The sequence below is a fragment of the Chelonia mydas genome, chromosome 5 (genome assembly GCF_015237465.2).
Source record: "Chelonia mydas isolate rCheMyd1 chromosome 5, rCheMyd1.pri.v2, whole genome shotgun sequence".
Taxonomy (NCBI): Eukaryota; Metazoa; Chordata; order Testudines; family Cheloniidae; genus Chelonia; species Chelonia mydas.
In genome coordinates, this window is record NC_051245.2 from 51,733,723 (window position 1) to 51,757,807 (window position 24,085).

The 24,085-nt window shown below is 41.8% G+C and overlaps 1 protein-coding gene across 9 annotated transcripts in view; it reads left to right on the forward strand.

Annotated features, from left to right (window-relative positions):
• The window catches only part of XRCC4 (X-ray repair cross complementing 4), a 275,050-nt gene that overhangs the window by 16,795 nt on the left and 234,170 nt on the right, over window positions 1-24,085 (forward strand). For 7 of the 9 annotated variants that reach the window (XM_043546372.1, XM_043546369.1, XM_043546368.1 and 4 more), the window contains exon 2: window positions 22,043-22,192. In XM_043546372.1, coding sequence (XP_043402307.1) covers window positions 22,054-22,192 — 139 coding nt within the window. In that variant the 5' untranslated portion in view covers window positions 22,043-22,053. Of the gene's footprint in view, window positions 1-8,789; window positions 9,397-22,042; window positions 22,193-24,085 lie in introns of those variants that run through there. The other 2 variants (XM_043546370.1, XM_043546373.1) reach the window with 2 other exon arrangements.

A 24,085-nucleotide genomic window follows, 5' to 3' on the forward strand; every position in this document is an offset into this window, starting at 1 on the left:
CCAACTGGTTTATGAATGTTATAATTCTTGACATCTGATTTGTGTCCATTTATTCTTTTACGTAGAGACTGTCCAGTTTGACCAATGTACATGGCAGAGGGGCATTGCTGGCACATGATGGCACATATCACATTGGTGGATGTGCAGGTGAACGAGCCTCTGATAGTGTGGCTGATGTTATTAGGCCCTGTGATGGTGTCCCCTGAATAGATATGTGGGCACAGTTGGCAATGGGCTTTGTTGCAAGGATAGGTTCCTGGGTTAGTGGTTCTGTTGTGTGGTATGTGGTTGCTGGTGAGTATTTGCTTCAGGTTGGGGGGCTGTCTGTAGGCAAGGACTGGCCTGTCTCCCAAGATTTGTGAGAGTGTTGGGTCATCCTTCAGGATAGGTTGTAGATCCTTAATAATGCGTTGGAGGGGTTTTAGTTGGGGGCTGAAGGTGACGGCTAGTGGCGTTCTGTTATTTTCTTTGTTAGGCCTGTCCTGTAGTAGATGACTTCTGGGAACTCTTCTGGCTCTATCAATCTGTTTCTTCACTTCCGCAGGTGGGTATTGTAGTTGTAAGAATGCTTGATAGAGATCTTGTAGGTGTTTGTCTCTGTCTGAGGGGTTGTATTGCAGAGCTTGGCTGTAGACGATGGATCGTGTGGTGTGGTCAGGGTGAAAGCTGGAGGCATGAAGGTAGGAATAGCGGTCAGTAGGTTTCCGGTATAGGGTGGTGTTTATGTGACCATCGTTTATTAGCACTGTAGTGTCCACACAAGAGATCCACTTCCTGGACACTACAGTGCTAATAAACAATGGTCACATAAACACCACCCTATACCGGAAACCTACTGAGTGGCCAGAGAGGTTGAAGTGTTCTCCTACCGGTTTTTGAATGTTATAATTCCTGATGTCAGATTTGTGTCCATTTATTCTTTTGCGTAGAGACTGTCCGGTTTGGCCAGTGTACATGGCAGAGGGGCATTGCTGGCACATGATGGCATATATCACATTGGTAGATGTGCAGGTGCATAGTGTGGACATGCAACAGCGGTTTAATTAAAGCAGTGGCTGTATGTCCGCATAACTTTTGTCGACAAAACTCCATAGTGTAGACAAGGCCTGAGTCAGCTAGTGTCAGCAGGGGTTTACAAAAACTGGGACAAAAAGCTTTTTGGTAATGTTGAATGCACTGCAAACGTTTAACTAATGTCCAGGAAGAACGATATCTGCACTCTACTCTTCAAGGCTCAGTGAATATCCTTTCAGCATCCAGTAGTATAAGGTTAGTGATATATTGAATAGTTCAGTTTTAGGGCAAAAATCACAGAAAAGTTAATTGAACTTTTTGCAGCTTTTCATTTTTCTTTATTCAGTACATACATAGTAAAAGCACATATAAAAGAACTGTGCACTAATGACTGCAAGGCCCTTTTCTAAATAAGTAATTTGCTAACTGTTAAATACTATAAACAGATACTGATAAGACTTTGCTTGACAAAACATACTTTACAGTAATATCCAATTCATTTAGTGATAGAGATGCATGCCATTTGGTTTTAGAAAGACTCTAAAATGCAAGTTAAGGAAGTGCTACTCTAACATGATTTTACTTGTATAATATATGAGGTCTCTAAAATGTTATGGAAAAGTGGCAAAATTGCCTTTTTTAAAAGAAAAATGCAAACTAACAAAAATCCCTCCCGATTTTCTCCCCTTTTTCTGCTCAATTTTCTATGCTATCATCTCTTTACTGGTCACATAATATACGTGAAAACAGTGACCTTGTCATTAAACAAACACTTTCAGAACTAGATGCCAGTGCTCAATATAATTGCCTTGTTTACAGATTGGAAAGGATAAATTATTATAACTCATAGCTGATAGAATATTGAAGCAATCTTGTGCTATGCTTTCCTAATGAGTACCTAGCCACCCTCTCTGTTCAAGCAAAATAGCAGTTTTCCTTTGATATGCCCCTGCTGTGTCTTTGATACAATTGTTGGACTGCAACTTTCTTTTCACTGCAGTGTAATCCAACATACCTTAATGCTTGTAAAGAAAAACTAATATTGAAGAGCCAACTTCCTTAAATACTACCCCTTGCTTGGTATCCAGTGTCTGGGGGGATTAAAAGTTTCTTCTTCTTCTTCTTTTTTTTTTTTTTAAAGCTTTGAAAGTTTCAGAAAAATTAATCAGCAAAACAGTGAGCTGACATTTACTGAAAAACAGTCAGTTGCATGCAGAGCTTTAACAAAGATTGAAAATTTATACAAATGTCTTATTTTTCCTGAAGACCCTCTTCTCTCCCCTCTTCATCTCCTCCCCTTCCCCCCTTTCCAGTGCGCACAATAAGTAGACATCAAGTTGACCAGATCTGAGGTACCAGCAGTATGGCACAGGAACAGAGAGTCCCCTTTGGCTGTTTTAGTTGATACTGCAGGGGCCTGATCCAATACCCACTGAAGTGAATGATATTATGGTATAAGGCCCCTTCCTGCCTGCACTGTGTGCCACAAGGGCAGGCCCCTATACGTACACAGAGCCCCACTGAAATCAGTGCTCATTGCAGAATTGGGGCATTAATGCTCTATTGGACTCAAATCTTGCTGATTAATGTATTAGGTGACAAACCAGACAAACTTCTGCCAGCCATGAGATTCTTAATTTCTTTATCATAAGTAAGTCTATCACGTTTGTTGCCATTTTGCAAAGCACATGAATATCACAGCTAAAGTAAAGTTTTATACAAATAATTTTTCCGTGTAGGCTGTATAAAGCAAAATTAGTACGTTAAAGTAGCAAATACTTTTTATTGGAAAAATCAGTGGCAATCTCTTCCAGTTCCTAAAGGTAAAATGGAAAGAAAACTATAACAAAGCTGAGGGAGAGTGAGTGAGTGAGTGTGTGTGTGTGTGTGTGTGTGTGTGTGTGTAAAATACAGGTATGCTTTTCAAAGCAGATGCCTTAGGAAACCATTTAGTAAGATAAAACAGTCTAAAATCCAGGCTTATTTTATTTATTATTAGGGCTGTCAATTAATCACAGTTCATTCAAGCGATTAACTCGATTACAAAAATTAATTGCAGTTTTAATCGTGCTATTAATAGAATACCATTTATTTAAATATTCTTGGATGTTTTCTAAATTTTCAGATGTATTGATTTCACTTGCAACACAGAATACAAAGTACAGCAGATTACTTGTTATACTTTTTGCGGTTCAAGGACTTGCATTGAAAACTTCCCCCATTTTCTTCTAGGTGACCCTATGTGTCGCGGTATCAGTCTCCTGAGGGTAACAGAGGTGGCAGTGGAGCAGATGTTGCAAGCGTCTGGGTACAGACCTGGTCCTTGTGCTGTGTGCTGCAATGATGCCAGCGGAGTTAATACTGGAGTGGCATGGGAAAGTGTCCTACTGTGGTAGAAGAGATAAGGCAGCCCTTTCCAGAAAGCTTCTGCAAAGGATTGTAGAGTACCTCCATGAAAGCTTCCTAGAGATCTCCATGGAGGATTCCAGGGCCATCCCTGTGGAACAGTCTTTTTGGGAGAGCAACCTCTGCATAGCTGGAGTGGCCATGGGGAAGCAGATACCCACTATATCTCCTTTTTTGTTAAGATCATACATAAAAAATAATAGCATGTAACCCCTAAAGTTTGATTGGAAATGTGTACTCACCAGAGGTGCCTTTCCGAGTATCACACTTGGTCGCTACCTGGTCCTTTGAAGGGATGGGCTCCAGGGTTAAAAGCAGTTCTTGGCTGTTGGGGAGAATGGATCCTCCGCTTGCCTGCCTTCCATTCTCCTTCTCCTCCTCCTTTTCCGTGTCAACAATGTTCTCCTTGTTGTTGCCCAAGGTGGCCCGGGATTCCTGGGAGGTATCCATGCTGCCTTTTGGGTTAGTGGTGGGGTTGCCACCGAGAATCGCATGCAGCTCCTCGTAAAAGCGACATATCTGTGGGGCAGAACCAGAACAACCGTTTGCCTCCCTTGTCTTCTGGTTTCTTGCCAAAGCTCCTTTATTTTCATGTGGCATTGCTCAATGTCCCTGGTGTAGCCCTTCTCCCTCATGCCACGCGTGATGTTGGCATAGATGTCAGTGTTTCTTCCGCTGGATCAGAGCTCTGCCTGCACAGACTCTCTTCCCTACTCAGCAATAAGATTCACCACCTCCTGTGTACTCCATGCTGGAGCGTGTTTGTGGCCTTGAGTCTCCATGATCAGCTGTGCTGGTGAGCTCTCCACGCTGATCAAACAGGAAATGAAAATTCCAAAGTTCACGGAGCTTTAGCAGGGGAGGAGCTGTTTCCTGTATACCTGGCTGCTGTGCAGTGGAGTTGAAAGTGCTCTTCAGAGCAGTCAGAGTGGAGCACTGTGGGACACCCTACTGGAGGCCAATTCATTCGAATTACACAATGCAGTGTCTACACTATCCCCATGTCGACCCGTGGATGTTGAATCAAGTGCTATGCCTCTTGCAGAGGTGGAGTACAGAAGCCAACTTTACAGACAACTTAGGTCGACAGAAGGGACTCAGTAGTGTAGACATATTATTAGATGGACTTAACATGGCTTCCGTTGACTTAAGTTTGTAGTAGATGATGCCTTAGGGTATGTCTACACTGCATGGCTAACCTACATCTGTGGGCCCTGGGCTTGTGGATGCAGTGTTTCCAAGCTTGTGCTTGAGAGTCCACACTGCATTGTAAACTCAGTCTTACTGTTGCTGGCCTCAGGTCTTTCAGCTGTGCTAATATGTCCATACTGCACTGCAGACCTTCTGACTTGGGTCTGCTGCTTGGACCCGAATCAAAGCAGGACTCATGCTCTGGCCCATCCTCTACCAGGCTGCTAGGACCTGAATCCTTAGTGTTTTCTGACCTGAGTCAGACTGAGTTGTGTGTCGATGGAAGGGGGCTTGGGCTCAAACCTGAGTCAGAGCTTGGACTTAGTGTGCAGTGTAGACGTACCCTTTGAGTTCTAAGGTCCATTGAAAGTCAGGCTCTTTAGGTGCTTTTGCACATGTTATTCTTTGAAAAAGCTGGTGTCTCCTTAATTTGATGTCTGGCAGATGAAGAATGCCATTTGCAGTCAGCCAGCACCGTGCTTGACAATGGTATTAGAACCTAAGAGATTCCACCAGATTTGGTACTTTTTCTCCTCCCCTCTTTTTATCTATTCTCTTCTTCCCCTTGCCTTTTCCAACCTCTAAATCTCTCTTCCCTTTCTGTCGTGCTCTCCTGCTACCTCTTAGGGCTTATCACACATACTTAGTCTTGGAAAGATTAGATTTTAATTGGTAAATGTTGGTAAACATTGATTTCCACACACACACAAATTGATGAAAAAATATTTCCAATGATAATTGAAGTTTACAGATAGACAAAGTAAGAAAAATGCTGTTTAGAACTTACTAGTTTTTGTGTAAGGATATTTACTTTGTATATTTTGACATTTGACGTTGACAGTTTGTGTTTTAAAAGTTATAAAGCTTTAACTTTTTGAATCTCAACATCTGCTGTCATTCAATAATTGTCTGACCCCAGAACTTTGCACAACTGTAAACATTTAAATTGACAAAAAACAAGAGCTTAACAATAAACATTATTATCCATCAAAATCATATATAAAAAAAGAATTCTACCAAGCCTACACACAAGCACTTGATCAGGTCTGACGATAACATTTCATCCAGTAGAAAGCTGTGTTGGGGAAGCCAAATAAACACAGAACAAAACATAGCATACTATTAATACATAATTAGTACTGTTTAATTTTCCAAAGTCTGTTCAATTTTTTAATCTTTATAACACCTCTTTGGGCATGGGGAAATGGAGGAGTGTTCCAGTGCCATGGAGGGATTGTCAGAAATGTGACTAGATCTCAGGAATTCATGGCTTCAGCCCTTGCCTTTCTCAGTCTATGCTATATGCAGGCTTAATAGATCTGTATGACAGAGCTTCCCCTTTACTTTTCCTGTTAATACAATACAGCACTGTTTCCTTTTTTTTTTTCTCAATTCCTAAAAATCATCCTTTCAGATTTTGTCTTTTTAGGGGTATTATAGGGGAATAATCACTCTTTTTAAGCTTGTAAGGCAGCCAAATTGTTCTCTAATGAAGTAACTGCTTTTGTTTTCCATCTGCAAAAATTTCAGTTGTATGAACTGACTTAATTTTACTCTCTTTCCAGGTAGTCAGAATTTACTTAACGTATTCTATTTCTGAGACAAACTTCCAGAATTTGTGTTTTGAGTGATACCCACAAGTGTACCAGTGCAGCTAGGCTGCTGTAAGATTGCTCATGTAGCCTCTCTAATCCGATGGAAGAGAGCTCTCCCATTGACATAATAAAACCACCTCCGCGGGCATCGGTAGCTATGTCTGTGGGAGAAGCTCTCCTACTGACATAGTGCTGTGAACACTACCACTTATGCCAGCAAAATTTATGTTGCTTAGCGCAGTGTTTTTTTCACACCCTTGAGCAACATAAATTTTGCTGAGATAAGGTAGTGTGGACATGGCCTTAGATTTGTATATAAATTTGTCTGGGCTAATTTAGGATACAGCAGCTGGCAATTGGGCAATCCGTCTGAAAATACCTTGTATTCATATTCCCTGTTCCTCACTCAGTCACCAGGGAAAAGCCACGGCCATTTAGCTGTTACTTGGGACCAGCTGGCTGGGCTCTGATCTAAGTACTCCTTTTCTATGTACTTTCTGTTCCTGTAGTGCCTTCCTGGCAGATCTGTCTTTTTCCTCTGGAGAATGCAATCTGGGAAGAGTGCTTTAAAGGGCTTCTCCTTCTGGGACTGTGGGAAGAAGGGCTTGTCTACATGGGAGTAATATCCTTATAATTACACCAATATAACTATAGTGGTTTAATTTCACCATGTGGACCCTTTCCGGAATAAGAATGTCTTTTTTGGTTTAGCTTGAGCTGCTTCCAAAATGCCTAAAGTAAATTCAAAAAACCACCCTCATATCCTGGAAGAAGTGTCCACAAGGAGAGTTATCCAAGTCTGACTGTAGTTCTTTAAATTCACACCCTGTCTTATGCTTGTATAACTTCTTTGTTTAGACAAGCCCTAAGAGGGGAATTGGGCAGATTCAGCCAATTGTTTGGCTCCCACCTATCTATCCGGCAGTATCTGAGTGGGGTGGACCTGATGCTTCAAAGCGAAGAGAGAAGCAGCAGGATGACCTTGCCTCCAGGCTGCAGGGATGATCAAAGCCTGGGTGGTAAAGTTCCCATTGGCTGGAGTGCTGGACTGGCTGTGGTTTGCGCTGCTTCCCCCTATTTTATCTTCCCCTGGTGACTGCAGCATTCTGTTTCTGAAGAGAGAAGGTTGCTTTAGTTTTTTGCAATATCTGCTGTGATACAAAATGTCTGTATGCTGTCTACCTCAAGGGTAGGAAACACTGATCCTTTCTTAATAATGAGGAATGGGGTTGTTTGATCTTTCCCCAGTACTTCTGCTGGCTGCAGGGGGGGTGGGGAGTGAGAATTGGCCTGCTTCCCTTTCCCTAAAGCATCTAAAAAGCTTCACATTCCACAGCTGGGTTAACTTCTGCTATCTTTCCCTCAGATTATGTCTGAGGGCCTGTCTACACTTACAGGACTGCAGTGGTGCAGCTATGCCACTGTAGCGTTTAGTGAAGACACTACATATGCTGACAGGAGAGATTCTCCTGTTAGCAAGGGTACTCCACCTTCCGCCTCCCAAGAGGTGATAATTATGTCGATGGGAGAAGCTCTCCCATGGACATAGCGCGATGGTCAGGGATTTTCCACACCCCTGGGCGACATAGTTATACCGACATAAGTTTGTTGTGCAGACCAGGGCTGAGAAGGAGCTCTTTTGAGGCAGAGGAGGGGCTCCCTAGTAGCCCCTCAAAAGCCCTGGAAATATTTATTTTAAATAGGCCCATTTTAGGCTGTATCTGATGTTGACTCTCCCTTGTTTACAGAATGTGGGTCAGTGTTATAGAAACACTTGTACAAAGATTGTGGTATGAGTATTCCAGATTTTCAAGAAGTTTTCTATTTTGTAATTGGCTTCATCTGACTCTTAAACCCATGATCAATCCCACACCTCCCCCCACGTGCCTAGGACCATTGCACTACACAGGCATGCTCTCACTACTCCTACCCTAAAGAGAAGAGGAACAACAAAGAACCGTGGAGGCAATACAATCTTTATCAGAGTTACTGAACCCTTATTTAGGGGAAATTGCTGTTTAGAAAATTAGAAATCTGGTATAGGAAATTTTGCATATCATGTTAGCTCGTGAAGTCTGATATTTTGGTTTTGGCTTATTCCTCATATTTCAAGGGAAGGTAAAGAAACAAAATACTTTACCTGGACAGTTGTGCAAAACTGTGTGTGTGTTTATGATCCCTCAGTGACCCATCTGATAATCAGCTGGTACTATCTAAGGCCATTGGCGGATTAGCCACTGGGCCAATGGGCACATGCCTATGGGCCCCGGTCAGTTGGGGGCCCCTGGAAAAATGGGCATCCCTGTGTCCCAACCTGCTCCACCCAAGTAGAAAATTGGAAATGGGGTCAGGGCATGGAGGCTTGCCCCTGCCCCTTCCTCCCTCTCCCCACCTGGTACTCCTGGGGGAAGTGGGGTCGGGGTGCGGGGGCTTGCTGCACTCCTGCCGGGGAGTGGGGGAACCCTCCGCACCCTGACCCTGTTCCCTACCAGGAGTACTGGGGGGAGGGGGAAAGAAGGGCTAGTCCCCGTGCCCTGACCCCATTTTCCTGGCAGCAGCGTGGGAAGGGGGGGGACGAAGGGGTGGGGAGGAGCCTCCCACTTGCTTTGGCCCAGGGCCCCACAAATCCCTAATCTGCCTCTGTCTAAAGCTTCAATCCTGCAGTTGCATCCAGGTAGGCAGACTCTTGGGCTTGCACAGAACACCATTAAAGTAATTCTGTTGATACAGATTAACTTGCAGAATCAAAGCCTTAGATGGTAGCAATCAAATCTTCTGCTAGGTTAGTAAAGCATTCAGCCAACATTTTATCTCGTTTGACTCTTACTCCTTTTATTTGCAAAGGTGTTTTAAATTATTGACTAATCAAGAAACCCTTTGCTCTTTTAATATGGAACCGTGTAAAAATGAGGGAGTGTTCAGTTTTGACTGAGTTCAGTATAATTTGAAATCTATCAATCTATCAATTCTTTTAGTCTGAAGAATAAGGAATCTTGGCATTTAAAATCTCTTCTTTGGTTGTGAAAAGTATGTTTCAATTCCACTTGAAGGTCTGTAATTGGAGCTGAAGAGAGTTTCAAACAGAACCAATATCCTGCCTGAAAGCATGGAGGGCTTGTTTTGTGAGAGATGACACTTCAAGAATGCTCTACTCTTATTGACACTTATAGGCCTAGCCACTTTACATGAAGTAAGAATTTCCTCTTGCTTTAGGCTAATAATATCTTAAACTGTTTGCTAATGACATGGGGAAGTTTTGTAAATCAATTGAGATATTGTAATTACAGATTTTTTGTTATGCCTTTGTTCTGTTTCTCCATTTAAAACCTTATATTCTATTCATCACCTCTAGTTTAACATGGAAAAAATAAGCTTTGATTAAAAGCAGTAGAAATACTTGTGCTGCAAAATCATAAAAACCCTTCTTTCTGTCAGAAGACCAGCATGACACAAATAAATGATTATTGCAAGCAATTGACATGCTTTTCTTTCCTGGTTTAAATGCCAAAGAGTGTATTTATAAATGTACGTTATATTCCCTTTATTGTGGCTTCTCTTCCTCTCGTGGTAAACCACTCAGTAGAGTTTCTCACCTCCCCCATTTCAGATCCAGGCTCTCATTTTCTACCATGGTCAAATTGAACTGTGACACCAGGGATCAAACTGAATTCAATAGCAGTGTGCTCTGTGTGCTAATCTTTTATTCTGAAATCACTTCAGATAGTGGCCTATTTTTCTTAACAAGAAAGCACTTAAGTTAATTGCTCTATTAGAAATGTACAGTAGCTCTTTCTAATCTGTAGGTAGCTTTCCATGCATAGCTGCTGCAGTTCGAAACACCTGCAGCAAAAACAATTTAGGGGAGTGAGGGAAGCCTTAGCTCTGCATAAATTAAAATAAAAAGCTCCAAGTTCAAAATGTTATCCGTGACACTGTTGTAGATAGCTGGAACAGACGTAAGAGAGTTGGCTTCTGCTCCATGCCCTACTGTTATCCAAAACATCATACAAAATTCTTTGTAAACTAATTTAAAAGGTGTCTTGTTTATTTAGAAGCAACTGTGTACAGTGTTTGTTCAGAAAGTAGACCCCAATCCAATTGCAAACCAGCCAACAGCTGATTTTTTTCCTTAGAAAGAAACATTGCCTAATATAGCTCATAGAAGCCAAACACCAAAGACACAAAGTGCTAAAGATAAACAGCTCAATCCTCAACTGTTCTGGCCTCAATAAAACTACTGATGTACAAATTTGGGGTGGGACTCAACTGTCCCCACCTGCAGGCTTGTCTCAGCTCCTTGGCTATTACATGGTGAGGTGCTGAGATGTAGTGCGACCTTCTGTGCCCTTAGGAACAAAACACTGGCTTTCTTATAGCCCTAATCAATCAGTTCTTCTGAAGCTTTTCTTTCTAGCAATCACGGGAGAAAAAAGAAGACGGACTGTTCTCATTTTACCGAGCTAGTGAATTCAGAGAGACTACAGGGGCAATGTTATTGAATCTTTAAAGGCATTCCAAGATACTCCGTTCTGGTGTAATTATCTTATAGATGTTTGTTATACTGCATAGTAAAGGGCTGATTTCAGTAACTTAAACTGAAGTGGCACGGTAAAACGGTATATTTTCATGAAACGATTTCTCAGAAGCGTCAATGGATAGTACACTATCAAGCTCTGAAGGTACAAAAGTTCACTGTTCAGCTGACCAGTGTGCCAGGAATATTAAGCATTTGAAACAGTATAATTATCTCTCTGTACATATGAAGAACTGAAAGGTGAAACTGGTTTTGACAGTTCAGTTCTCACTACACTGCCTCTTAAAATTTTTTAAACCATTGTCCCCAAAGTGTTTATTTCGGTATTAAAATATAGGCGACACATATAATTAAGAATTTTAAATAATAAATGAATAGCTAAGGCTTTGTTCTTACAAACACTTAAGCATTTGCTTACATTTGCTCATGTAAATAGTTTCATGGAAGTCACAGAAAGAGATCCTCAGCTGCTGCAAATCACTCTGCCCCACTGAAGTCAGTGGAGTTACGATTATTTGCACTGGCTGAGTGTCTTGCCCTCCATGTGTAGAAATTGTGGTGGTATGTGTGATCTCATAATTGCTACAGACTCTTATTATGAGGTACAATTAGCATCTAAGTTAGTTATAACCAGAAATGAGTACCTTAGAATGCCTTTAAGGACTACTCATGTATCTAAGGGGACTACTTATATCAGAGGTGGACAAACTACAGGCCATGTCCGGCCCATGGGACCCTCCTGCCTGGCTCCTGAGCTCCTGGTCCGGGAGGCTAGCCCCCGGCTCCTCCCCTGCTGTTCCCCCTCCCCCACAGCCTCATCTCACTGTGCTGCTGGCGCAATGCTCTGGGCAGCGGGGCTGCGAGCTCCTGGGGCAGTGCAGCTGCGGAGCTTGGGCTGACCCGGTGCTCTGTGCTGCGCGGGTGTGGCTGCCTCCAGCCGGGCGGTTTGGCTGTAGTGCTGCCAGCCATCAGTGCTCCAGGCAGCGTGGTAAGGGGGCGGGGGGTTTGGATAGAGGACAGGGGAGTTCGTGGGGTGGTGAGGGGGCGGGGGTGTGGATAGGGGTCGGGGCAGTCAGAGGGTGAGGAACAGGGGGGTTGAATGGGGGCAGAGGTCCCGGGGGGGGGGCAGTCAGGAATGAGAGGAGGGGTTGGATCGGGTGGCAGGGGACAGTCAGGGGCGGGGGGTCTGGGGGCGGTAGGGTGACCAGATGTCCCAATTTTATAGGAACAGTCCCAATATTTGGGGCTTTCTCTTATATAGGCACCTATTACCCCCTACCCCCGTCCCTATTTTTCACACTTGCTATCTGGTCACCCTAGGGAGCGGTCAGGGGCCAGGGAGTGGTGGATGGGGCAGGATTCCCAGGGGGGCGATCAGGGGGCAAGAAGGAGGGGGGGTTGGATAGGGGTCAGGGTCTGGGCCACGCCTGGCTGTTTGGGGAGGCACAGCTTCCCCTAACTGGCCCTCCATACAATTTTGGAAACCCGATGTTGCCCTCAGGCCAAAAAGTTTGTCCGCCCCTGACTTATATGCATAAAGTTAAAGACACGCGTAAGTGTTTGCAGGATTGGGGCCTATAATGATTTTCTATTGTACAATGAAAAAGTAGCAAACTACAAAATAGTTTAGTGGAGGGTTATGGCAGGAGTAACATGATTTTTTTAAAGATACTTAAAGAGAGCCTGAGTCTGGCAGTTAATGGCTGAATCTTGTAATGGTTATTAACTTATATTGTTGAGTTAGATATTTGAAAAACACTTAGAAGATGGAAAAACACTAACAGCAATAAATAGAATGTTGTGAAGGAGAAGCAGGAGGATACTAAAAAAACATTTTAAGCAGAATAAAAGGGGAAAACGTCCTGATCCTGAAGAGATCCAGTAGATCTCGGTATGGTCTCCAGGCAAAAAGTAGGTATCCCATCACTTGGGACACTTAAACAGAACCTGTCAAATTGAAGATCACATTTCCATCTGAACATTTTGAACCTATCATTGTTACAAGTAACCCCTACGATGATTGGATTTGTAATATTTTTTTCCTGTTCGTTTGTGTGCATTGGACAGCCATCTTTGTTTCGTTGGTCATCAGCATCCTGCTGTGAGGGGTGCTCATATGAATCTCTTGTCTTCTCTTGTCTCTAAAAGAAAGTGTTTAACAGTAACAGTAGCAATAAATCTGACAGTGCAACTGAAGAGACAGCAGGCAGGCATGTTTATAGAGAGAAAGGAAAGGGGCAAGACGGGATGGGGCTAAGCGTGTTTTGGGTTTGTTGCTCACAGACACTTAAACACAGCTGGGAAGTAGAAAAACTTTAATTTTGAAATGATTTTTTTTTAAATAAAGGGTGCTTTAAAAAAGAATGCCCCTCCTCCCAAATTTTTTTTTTTAAAATCAGTACCCAATATCTCTTCATGACTGGCAAAGGGATCTGTTGGGAAAGGAGCTGTGATTTTTTTTTTCTTTTGCTGGCTGAACTGAAAAATTGAGGTTTAAAAAAATCATTTTGAGTTTTAAAAAAAAACATTTTGTTTAACCAAGAACACAATGTTGGGTTTGTTTTTAAACTTAGATGTTCTTCAATTTTTTTTAAAGAAAAAGTTTAAAAACCATCTAAGTAAAATTCGAAACAAAAACTCATTTTAAAATGAAACACTTCTGTTTGAAAATGTCTAGATGAAATGTTCTGATTGTTTTCAGATTTTGTTTTGTTTTCAACTGAACAATTCAGCGAATTGGACACATGGTTTGGTTGATCTGAATGTGCATATTTAAAATAAAAAAGTTTAGGCCAGAAAATGTCACCCAATTCTAATTATAAATCATAAGAAATTGTCTTCTGACTGAATGATTTCAGCAAGATTAGTGCTAACCAAAAAATTAAAAAACAAAACAAAAAAACATTCTCCTATATTTGCTGCACTTATGGAAATGGAAGTTAACAATAATGGAAAAATTAGAGCACTGTGGCCCCAAGCCTACATTTCCATGCAGGTGCGGGGGATTTGACTACATCGAGATGATTGCAGGATCAAGGTCTATGTCAGCACAAAACAAGGGAGATCAATCAAACGTAGGAAATATGGTTGCCCTTTTTGTACTTTTGGAGCAAGCACAATGACTTGCAGTTAAATTAAAATAAAAAGGCTGTAAATATTTCAATCAGTTAAAATAAGAATATCCTTGGGAGAATCTTCCCTTCTCAGAGCCCCAGCCCTCAGCAACATACCCTGCTTTCACACACTGATACCCATTGGGCAGAAGCTCTAGCAAGGACTTGGTAGGTACCTCCTTCAGATTAGAGGATGTAACAGATGTGTGAAGTGAGACTTAGGCTTGCTATGTGGAAGGATGTTAGGTGATGAGGTAATACAGTAAGGAGATAAGAGAGATTGGGGTTGAGATATTTTGTCTAGGAAGGGGGATTTTAATTTGTTTTTAAACCAAGTAAAAAGGGGCTTTGCACTGTTTTAGGATTGTCAAGGAGACAGTTCTGTGGCCCCGTGAGTATCAAGCTAATTCATAAGATTCAGGCAGTTAGGTACACAGCTGCAGACTTTTGAAGCTTCCTCTCCCTGAATTATTGGTTCCAGTAAATTACAGCTTTATAGGTCAGTTGAGGTAGTATACAATTGTCTGTGTGCTTGGCTCAAAGGAAAGGAAAGAGCAAGAAAGACAGACAGAATATTCTGGCAAACCTAGTTTTTGTCTGTTTTTCTCTTTATGGTTAGGATCATTGTTAGTAACTGGGTGATTAGATGTTGATAGTCATTCAGTATGTGCATATATTCATGTTCTTTATCTATTAATGTACAAAAATCAATCTAATTAATTCTCACTTTAGTAATGTGCAAACCTAATAATTCTAACTAAATCATTGCAGCCGTTTTCCACTTTGCAGCAGATCTGTAATAGACCTAATTACCTGCATTTTGCTCATATTAAGACTTAATTATTTTTACAAAATCTACCACAGTGCATTAGCTAGAGTACAATACATTGTATTGTTACTGGTATTCTACATGTGTAAAAAGAAGGGTGGGGGGAAAATATACTCTGCAATTCATCCTTGATATCTTTTTTTTAATCTGCTCATAGATCCCACTCATGCAATCAGCTCTGGCTGGGCAGACCCTTGTTCTGGTAGTGGGGCTTCATTTGGGCACACTTTTGCCCATGAGGAGCTCAGTGCAAGACTGGTGCTTTTGCTCCTTTGCAAAGTTAAGCAATCTGCAATGGTAATCTTAGCTACATAGCGTATGGACTACTCTTTGCTATAAAATAAAGAGCCACAACATTTACTTTGATTTTTAACTCTGTAGTGGTGAATGTACTACATAGCTCAAGCTTATTGGCCTTTGTGTGAAGGAATCAGTCTTCTCAGAAATAGTGGCAAGGGTTTAAAGAGAATGGAAATTGGCCTTGATTTATACAGAGTCAAGAAATCTATGTTTTATCTATTTATTATTAATTGTATTTCAATAGTGCCTAGAGGCCCCAGCCAAGATCAGGGCTAGTCAAAGGCTGGAAAAAAGTAGTAGTATTGTCCTCACTTTATTACAGATGGAGGACTCAGGCAAAGACACATTCAGTGACTTGCTCAAAGTCACCCAATGTAATCTGTGGCAGAATCAGAAGTTGTATCTGGATCTCCTAAATCCCAGTGTGGTTAATGAACCACTACACTGTCCCTCTTCCCCAAACCACCACTCTTCCTAACTGAACACTCTTATGTTGTTTGGTTTTTGTTTTGTTTTTTGAGGTAATATTTTGGCAGAGGGCAGATAAACACTGTGGTAGCTTCCTCATTATTTTGCAAATGTATCTCATTTTTTACGGCAGTAACAGATTCTCTTGACTAGTCTATAGCACAAATACCAAAATTCCATCAATGACTAAAGTCTGCCCACTGTTTTTTTTCTTTTCACTTGTGATCTGTGTGGATCTGCATAGGAAATCTCGTGGCTAAAAATGTTCATGATTAATTGTAAACCTTATCAATTGTCTTTGAATGCAAATTATTGTAAAAACTAATATGCTACATTTAGTTGCTCACTGTATTAGCATGCTGGAATTTTCAAAATGAAGAATTGTGAAACAGCAATTGGAGTGCTGAATGGGTAACTGTTTTCAATTTAAATATAAAATATGTTTACCATAAGAAGGCCAGAGCAATGAATGGGTACCATCAGTGGAACTATACTGGGGATTTACTTATACTGAACCAAACAGATAGAAATGTGTGAAATTCAGATCTTTTGTCGGCTGGTGTAACCCCTATGGAAATCTCTATACTACATTAAATAATGATGTAAATGGGAGTGTAATAATCTGGTGTAAGAACATAAAACCAGCCATACTGGGTCGGACCAAAGATCCATCTAGCCCAGTATCCTGTCTTCCGAGAGTGGCCACTGCCAGGTGCCCCAGACAGAATAGGCCATTACCAAGTGATCCATCCCCTGCTGCCCACTCCAGGCTCTGGCAAACTAGTAATGTTAAGGAAGACTCAGTAGAGAGAGCATTTATAACTCCTGGGACATGCAACAGGGGGAAAGGCACACTGCCTCATTAGGGACTTGAACTCTGGAACCTCTGATTAAAAGTCTGATGCTCTACCGACTGAGCTAGCCAGGCAGTCTATAAGTGACATCTTGGTGTCATTTAAGTCAGTGGAAGTTTTGCCATTGACTTTAGTTAGGCCACAGTTTCACCATATGTATTTCTATTGGGCTTATCTCTGTGGCGCACTGAGAGAAAGGGGGATGTAGAAGGAAAAATAAACGATGTCTGAGCTGCTGGGGAAGGGCAGAGGGTCTTCAATGGTTTATATCAGAGGGCACATTTTCCGCCCACACTTGTTTTCTGCAGTCAGAACTAACCACATTTTACTGATCTCACTCTACCCAGATTATGTAATTTTCTTAGTAATACCACATTGTTTCAAGGTTTTTTCTTGGTAATCAGTCATATTGAATAAAGTGCCCAAACAGTTATTCAACTAGATTTTTCCTGAGGGCCATAGGACTTAAGATCAGAGTTCAGGCTATCTTTTCGTATAAAAAGCCACAGGCATGTCTATACTAGAAGTGCTTCACCAGTATAGTAATACTGGTATGCAATACTGGCAGACGCTCCTAGTGAGGACACAACTATAATGTCAAAGGTGTGCTTTATACTGGTGTAGTACAACCATCCGTAACTTAACAAGCTGTACTGGTAAAAGCATAGAGACTTCTGCAGACACAGCTATGTTAACCAGGGGTTACTCCTCTTCATGCTGCTGACCAACATAGCTCTGACAGCAGAAATCTGTGGTATGGACCTGGCCCCAGTCCCTAGCTTTGCTTCCATTATAAGGGCATGTCTACACGTACAGCGTGTCTGGTAAAGACGCTCTATGCTGACGGGAGAGAGCTCTCCTGTTGGCATAATAAAACGACCTTTGTGAGCGGCAGAAGCTATATTGGCGGGAGAATCTCTCTTGCTGACATAGCACTGTCCACACTGGCCCTTATGTCAGTGTAATTTATGTCACTCGGGGGGTGGTTTATTCACCTAAATTCTGCTGGCATAAGCTGTAGTGTAGACATAGCCTAGGAAACTCCAAATTGAAAGGAATGCGTGCAGTGTTGATAGTTTTCACTGACCCGCATGTTTGCTTATGCAGCAACAATCAAAAATGCAAACAACAAAAGGTATCTATTAATGCATATTTCGATATGTTGCACAACTACTCTCTCTAGGTTTTAACAATCAGCCTTTTAATTATTCTTTCATCATCAGAGGAAATAAACAGCTCCTAAATTCCAAAGTCCTCTCAAAGGTACAGTGCCCTTTTAAATCTCTCTTTTTATCAAGAATGCTTCCTGCCACTGGGTAAGATTTGCAGGTTTCTGGCTCACTCTAGGACAACCAGAAAAAGAAAAGGAAAAATCTGTGGCAGGCAAAAGTTGGGGGAAGGGAGGAATCCCATTTGTTCATATACACCCCACACACTGAGCAGTATTTCCTGTCGCATGCTTTTTATTGCCCCCTATCTGGGCAGATATTGGATCACAAATATTTAAAACAAGAATTTCCCCCATAAACCAGTAATTTCAAGTGAATTGCTACAGACCTCTATGCCCTACCTTTTTGTTTTTTGCTGCTTGGTGTGTGGAGGTGGTACAGTGTATTATAGGTTTTTGTATACTTTCAGGAGTGAAGTATTGATCTTTTAAAATCTGGAATGGAATATAAAAGAATCTGGTTTAGACTGATGAATTCAGCCGTGATTTATACTATCAGTTTTAAGTAACCTCTCTGCCCTCGACATTCTTTCAGTGTGAATTGAGCCTTGAGCTTCTGTGTACCTTTCACAATACAGCCATTTATAGTAATACAAGTAGTGGTAGTTTACAGCTGAAGATAGTAATGACCTCGTCATTGTTTGTTGAAGATGAAGAGAATTTATGGCATCTAGTGTGTATAAATTGCTTATTCCTCTCAACCTAGTCACAGTGTTGACATTTCTAGGCTATTTAGTAAGATGACCATATTTTTCCAAAGGGAAAACATAACACTGCATGGTGCCGGCCCATGGGTCCCCCTTCCTCTGTGCGAGCCCCACCTCCCCCTGCCCGCCTGCACACGGGGCCAGGCCAAGGCTCACCTCTTCGCCCTGCGCACGGCTGTCACGGCCCAAGCCACTCTCCCTAGTCCTCCCTCCCACGCAGGGCAGGTGTTGCCACTTCTCCTCCCCCAGCATGTTCCTCCACACCCCAGTAGGGGCTGCACCTCCCCCCCCCTTTTTTTTTGCAAAACTGGGCATTTCTCCCATTTTTCTCTTGCTAACTGATCATCGGTTGGCAAGAGAATATGGGACAAATGCCCAGTTTTGCGCAAAAAAAAAAAAAAAGTTGGGATGACCTGGACAAAAAGCTTAAAAAAGGGACTGTCCCGGCCAAAACAGGACCTGTGGTCACCCTATTTATAAGTTCTGGTTTTGGATTTCTTTTTTTATTCCTCTATTTGCAAAAGCAGAGAAATACCTCTTTAGCTTGCTAAAGACACATGTTTACATTTTAAACTGAAGAAAATAAACTTAGCTCATTCTATGAGATATTCAAAAAAGATATTCACTTACCGGATATTCAAAAGTGTTGTCAGAAATTATAAACAATTCTAGGCTTTCAACCAAAATTCAACAAGGAATTCGTATCAGGTGCTATACAAAACATTTTTACAGTGTATTGTCTTATTGCTGTGTAGAGAAAATATAAACAACTGAAAATAATATTTAATTGATTTAGCTAAGTATCTGTGTATGTATCATAGTTTGATTAGCTCTTGGAACTTATTTGGTATTCAAATTAATGAGTTAAGGACTCTGAAGATCAACTACTCAGTCTTAGCAGGTGTGGAAAGGTAGGTTATTGGCAAAGTACGTTATTGGCAAGGGGATTGTTTTCTAGGTATTAATACTTGTTTATGCGCCAGTAATGAATCTAAGATTCCTGTGTTTCGTTTTTCTATGAACACTTTACGCTTGTTAGGACAAGGGAATGGCATTTCTAGCTGCTTTAAGACACATACTTGAACAAAGGTCACATACAGTGCAGGCAACTGGAGTTAAAACTACCTCCTACTTCCTGTCAGGTTGTCCTTCTGCAGAGTCAGAGTAGTGATTAAATCTCAGTTCAAACTTAGGTCTGAACCTCTGATCAAAGACTATATCCCACATCTTTTGTGGGGTTTCTAATGTAGAATACAGTCCCCTGGAGGACTAAGCTGCAATCAACCACAATAACTTCTTGTAACACCTAAAACTGAAAGCTTGATAGAGCATTTTAGCACATACAGAGTCCCTGGTGCAGCCATTCCGCATCCCGTGCAGACTGCTCCCATTACCTGCAGGTATAATTTGTGTTGTGGGGGTAGGCTCTACATCAGGGGTTCTCAACCTTTTTACCATTGTGGGCCGCATCCAATGCTATCTGTATGGCTCTGAGGATGTCATATGGGCTGCAGCTGTGTGATGATTGGACCGCAGGTTGAGAACCGCTGTGCTACATAGTGCCACTGACTTATTACATGGCTCCATGGCTTTTGCAATGTTAATGAATGTCTATATAATCACAAAATCAGTAAGGCCTGAGTCTGGTCCCTTTGGTAGGAAACTTTCATCAGTTTTATGAAAGTATGTGTAGCAAGCCTAAACGCTATACTTAATGTACCAAGCAACTGAGAAATAGTAAAGACCTGTATTTCAACAATATATAAATAAATGTAAAATTTAAAAGGTCTCAAGTAAAGTGCAGACTACTAGATTGTTCTTGTTTTGGGCTGTAAAACCCACCACAGTATCATAAAGTCAGTTTCCTGAAGCTGTAGCTTCAGCCTCCAGTTTCATTTTTAAATTCCCTTTGCTGTTGCTGGTATCCACGGTAACTTCAGTTTTGCAGTGGAGCTTGATAGCATTCTTTTAAATGGCAATATTCCATCCAATAGCACACTGGCTCTTCGGTGATCGTATTCCAGATGATGTACATTTGGGTGACAGTGAATGTTCAGTTATTATATGGCAGTGGGGAATTGCCTATATATCTTAACACTGCATTTCCAGACTTTTTGACACTTGATGTTTTTTTTCTTTTTATGGTCGGAAGATTTAAATGTTTTTGGTTGTATGTTGGTTGCAGTAAATCTTAGGATCCTTTCAACTTTAATTATTTTAAACAAGTTTTCTCTGTGGAAATTTCATAGGTTTTAAATATGAGGGGTCCTGAAAGTTGGCACAAAAAACTTTATTGTCTAGCTGCATCCATGTTTAGAAAACTTTGGTTTTAAAGTATAAGTGACCAAGATTTCATGGCTACCTTTGGCAGATTTTTCTGGCATCTAATGTAGGGTTGCCAACTTTCTACTTGCACAAAATTAAACACCCGTGCTCCACCCCTTCTCCGAGGCCCCGCACCCTGCTCACTCCATTCCCCACTCCTGCTGTCGCTCGCTCTCCCCACTCTCACTCACTTGCTCATTTTCACCGGGCTGACGCAGGGCTGGGATGCAAGAGTGGGTTATGGCTCCACTTGGGGGCGTGGGCTCCTGGGTGGGCCAAAAATGAGGAGTTCAGAGTGTGGGAGGGGGATCAGGGCTGGGGCACAAGGTTGGGGCATAGGGTGGGGGATTGAGGGTTCCGGCTGGGGGTGGTGGCTCTGGGGTGGGACTGGGGATGAGGGGTTTGGGTTGCAGGAGGGTGCTGTGGGCTGGGACTGAGGGGTTTGAAGGGTGGGAGGGGGATCAGGGCTGGGGCTGGGGCAAGCGGTTAGGGCCCAGGAGAGGGTCAGGAGTGCAGGCTCTGGGTAGCGCTTACCTCAAGCAGCTCCCAGAAGTGGCGGCATGTCCCGCTCTTGCTCCTATGCAGAGGTATGGCCACGTGGCTCTGCGCGCTGCCCCGTCTGCAGGTGCCGCCCCCGCAACTCCCATGGATGCGGTTCCCGGCCAATGGAAGTTGCGGGGGCGGTGCTTGGGGCTGGGGCAGCTTGCGGAGCCCTCAGGTTGCCCCTACACATAGGAGCCTAAGGGGGGGACATGTCGGCTGCTTCCTGGGAGTCGCACAGCGCAAAAGCTAGCAGGGTGCCTGCCAGCCCTGCTGCATGGACCACCAACCAGACAGTCAATGACCCACTCAGAGGTGCTGACCGGAGTCACCAGGATCCTTTTCGACCGGGTATTCCGGTTGAAAACTGGACACCTGGTCACCATAATCTGTTGGGCTGTGCAAATGCAAGTGGCTTGTTTTGGGGTATGTTAGGCTAGTGCCTGGTGATAATGGACCTGAGGGGCCAAAGGGGTATAAGGGAGAAGTCTGGATCCAAAGAAAAGAACCTTTCCTGGTGAAGTGCCAAACTGAACTTGGGGTTGGTCTAGAGTTTTGTGGCTTTATTTTACTGGGAACAACCTGGACCAAAGAGAAATGGACCTGAGTCCTATTCTTGGAGGCACTTTCTAATCTTGTCTCCTTTGCTTTGGTTTCTTCTCCTTTAGCCCACTGCCACCCTTTTTACTGCTCCCTGTATGCTGTCTTCCATGTCCAAGCCTTCCCTGGCAACACAGACGCGAATCCAAAGCAAACACTCATCTGGAACCTCGTGTGCCCTTAAATTTTAAAGGCCAATTCCTCACCCCTACTAAATTTCCTTTGTGCTATTCTGGTGCTGTAAGGTGGTCTTTAAGCTGCCCTCAATGGGCAACTGGGAATTCATCTGTTGTAAGATGGAATAAACACAAGATTACTTTCTTTTGTTTCCAAAACAGGTCACTAAAGAATGGAGAAAAAAGTGAGCAGGATTTATCCAGTTTCTGAGCCAAGCACAATATATTTTCTACAAGTCACTTGGGAAAAAGACCTAGGCACTGGCTTTATTATAACACTTAGCGATGGTCAGTCAGCATGGACTGGGACAGGTAATATTGAAAACAAAAGATGAAAAGATGTTTTTTTTTAATTATACACTCTTTTCCATTGGCTTTTGAGCAGTGATTCTTGACTTTTTCTGTGACCCCATGTTACATTAGAAGAAGGCTTCCTGATTCCCCTCCATCTAGCCAGGAAGGAAAGATGGTCACGGGACTTGTTCAAATCTATCTTTGAAATCCATGTAAAGACTCAACTGTCAAAACAAATACTAATTAATTTAACATATGGCTATGCAATAGTTGTATATATTTTTCACAGTAATATAATTTCCTGTGATTTTACCCCAGGACTCTGCAACTTCTCAATCTCTTTGAACAAATGTGACAAGCTAATTTCATCTGTGAATTATAAAGTTCATGAACTACCTGTGTTAGTCCTTTCAGATGATCTATTAAAGCTATTAGTTATTAAATGTAGTTGAATGCAGTAGTCACAATATATGTATGAGAGGGGAAAGGCGTCGGAAATGAATAAAATGTACATTATTGCTTTTCCTGGAGTTGATCTGTGAGGAAAAATGTAGCTTTGTGTTTGTTCTGCCCAGAAACCCAAATGAGAGGTGTCCGTTCCTTAAGAAGGGCACGCTACTCTCATTTATGCACAATGAGAGAAGAAAATATTGATGTTTTCCTGAAGAACTGCACATCATTTAACTGATCAAGAGCATTTCTGTTAGCAGTAAACATGTCTGGGAGAGAGGCAGTGGGGGATGGGCAGGTGAAGAGCTCATAAAGGTGGATAGTATATCCCGGGAAAAGTGTTTCCTGACCCTTTGTCCTGATTCATGAGAACTGATACCCATGCCATTTTTTTCTAACTGATATTACTGCATTTGCTGCTGTTATTTATGTATAACCAAACTGTCAAAAGTGACTACTGGTTTTGGGGGCCTCAGTGTTTGGCTGACCACCCTGAAACACTTTGGACTGTATTTTTAGAAGTGCTGAGCACTCTCAGCTCTTATTCACTAAAGTTGGATTTGTGGATGCTCAACTTGTCTGACAATCACATCTAAGGTATCTCAAGTTGGGCTCCCAAAAACCAATGCACCAAAACTCAGTGGAAATCTATGAAAAATTTGGCTATACAAATTATGTGGTTAATCCTTTTGGAAATCTTATTAAGCTATTTAACTCGGTGATGTACTGTGGCAGTGAGTTTTGGACAGTGTTTGTGTGTGTTCCATTTAGAATTTCTTTCTTTTTGTTTATGTTGTTCTTATCTGGCCTTTTTAATTCCATTGTGTGTCCATTTGGCTCTTCCATCATGAACAAGTTAATACTCATAATTAATTAGTCTTCTCCTTTAATACTATTTTTCTGACTCTTTTCTTCTTTTCAAACTAAATTATAATACTCTAGACATATGAAACCAGGCTTATTTTAATGTTTAATTAAATCCTCTGTTGAAATATGAAATGTTTCAAATATATTTTGAACATAATTAGAAGTTGTTGCACAGGTTAAAAAGGCAATATTTGCCAACATTGTGACCTGGCTACGCATAGCTTAATTAATTAGTCTTCTCCTTTAATACTATTTTTCTGACTCTTTTCTTCTTTTCAAACTAAATTATAATACTCTAGACATATGAAACCAGGCTTATTTTAATGTTTAATTAAATCCTCTGTTGAAATATGAAATGTTTCAAATATATTTTGAACATAATTAGAAGTTGTTGCACAGGTTAAAAAGGCAATATTTGCCAACATTGTGACCTGGCTACGCATACTGATTACATGTGAAAACTTTCTCTTTTCTGCAAGGGTGGCCAAAATATATCAATGTATTTTTGCTTTGTTTTGTTGTTGTTAATTAGGTATTTGGTGATTGTTTCAATATTTTTGGCTGCAGGCTTTTGAAATTTGTTTTATGTTAAAG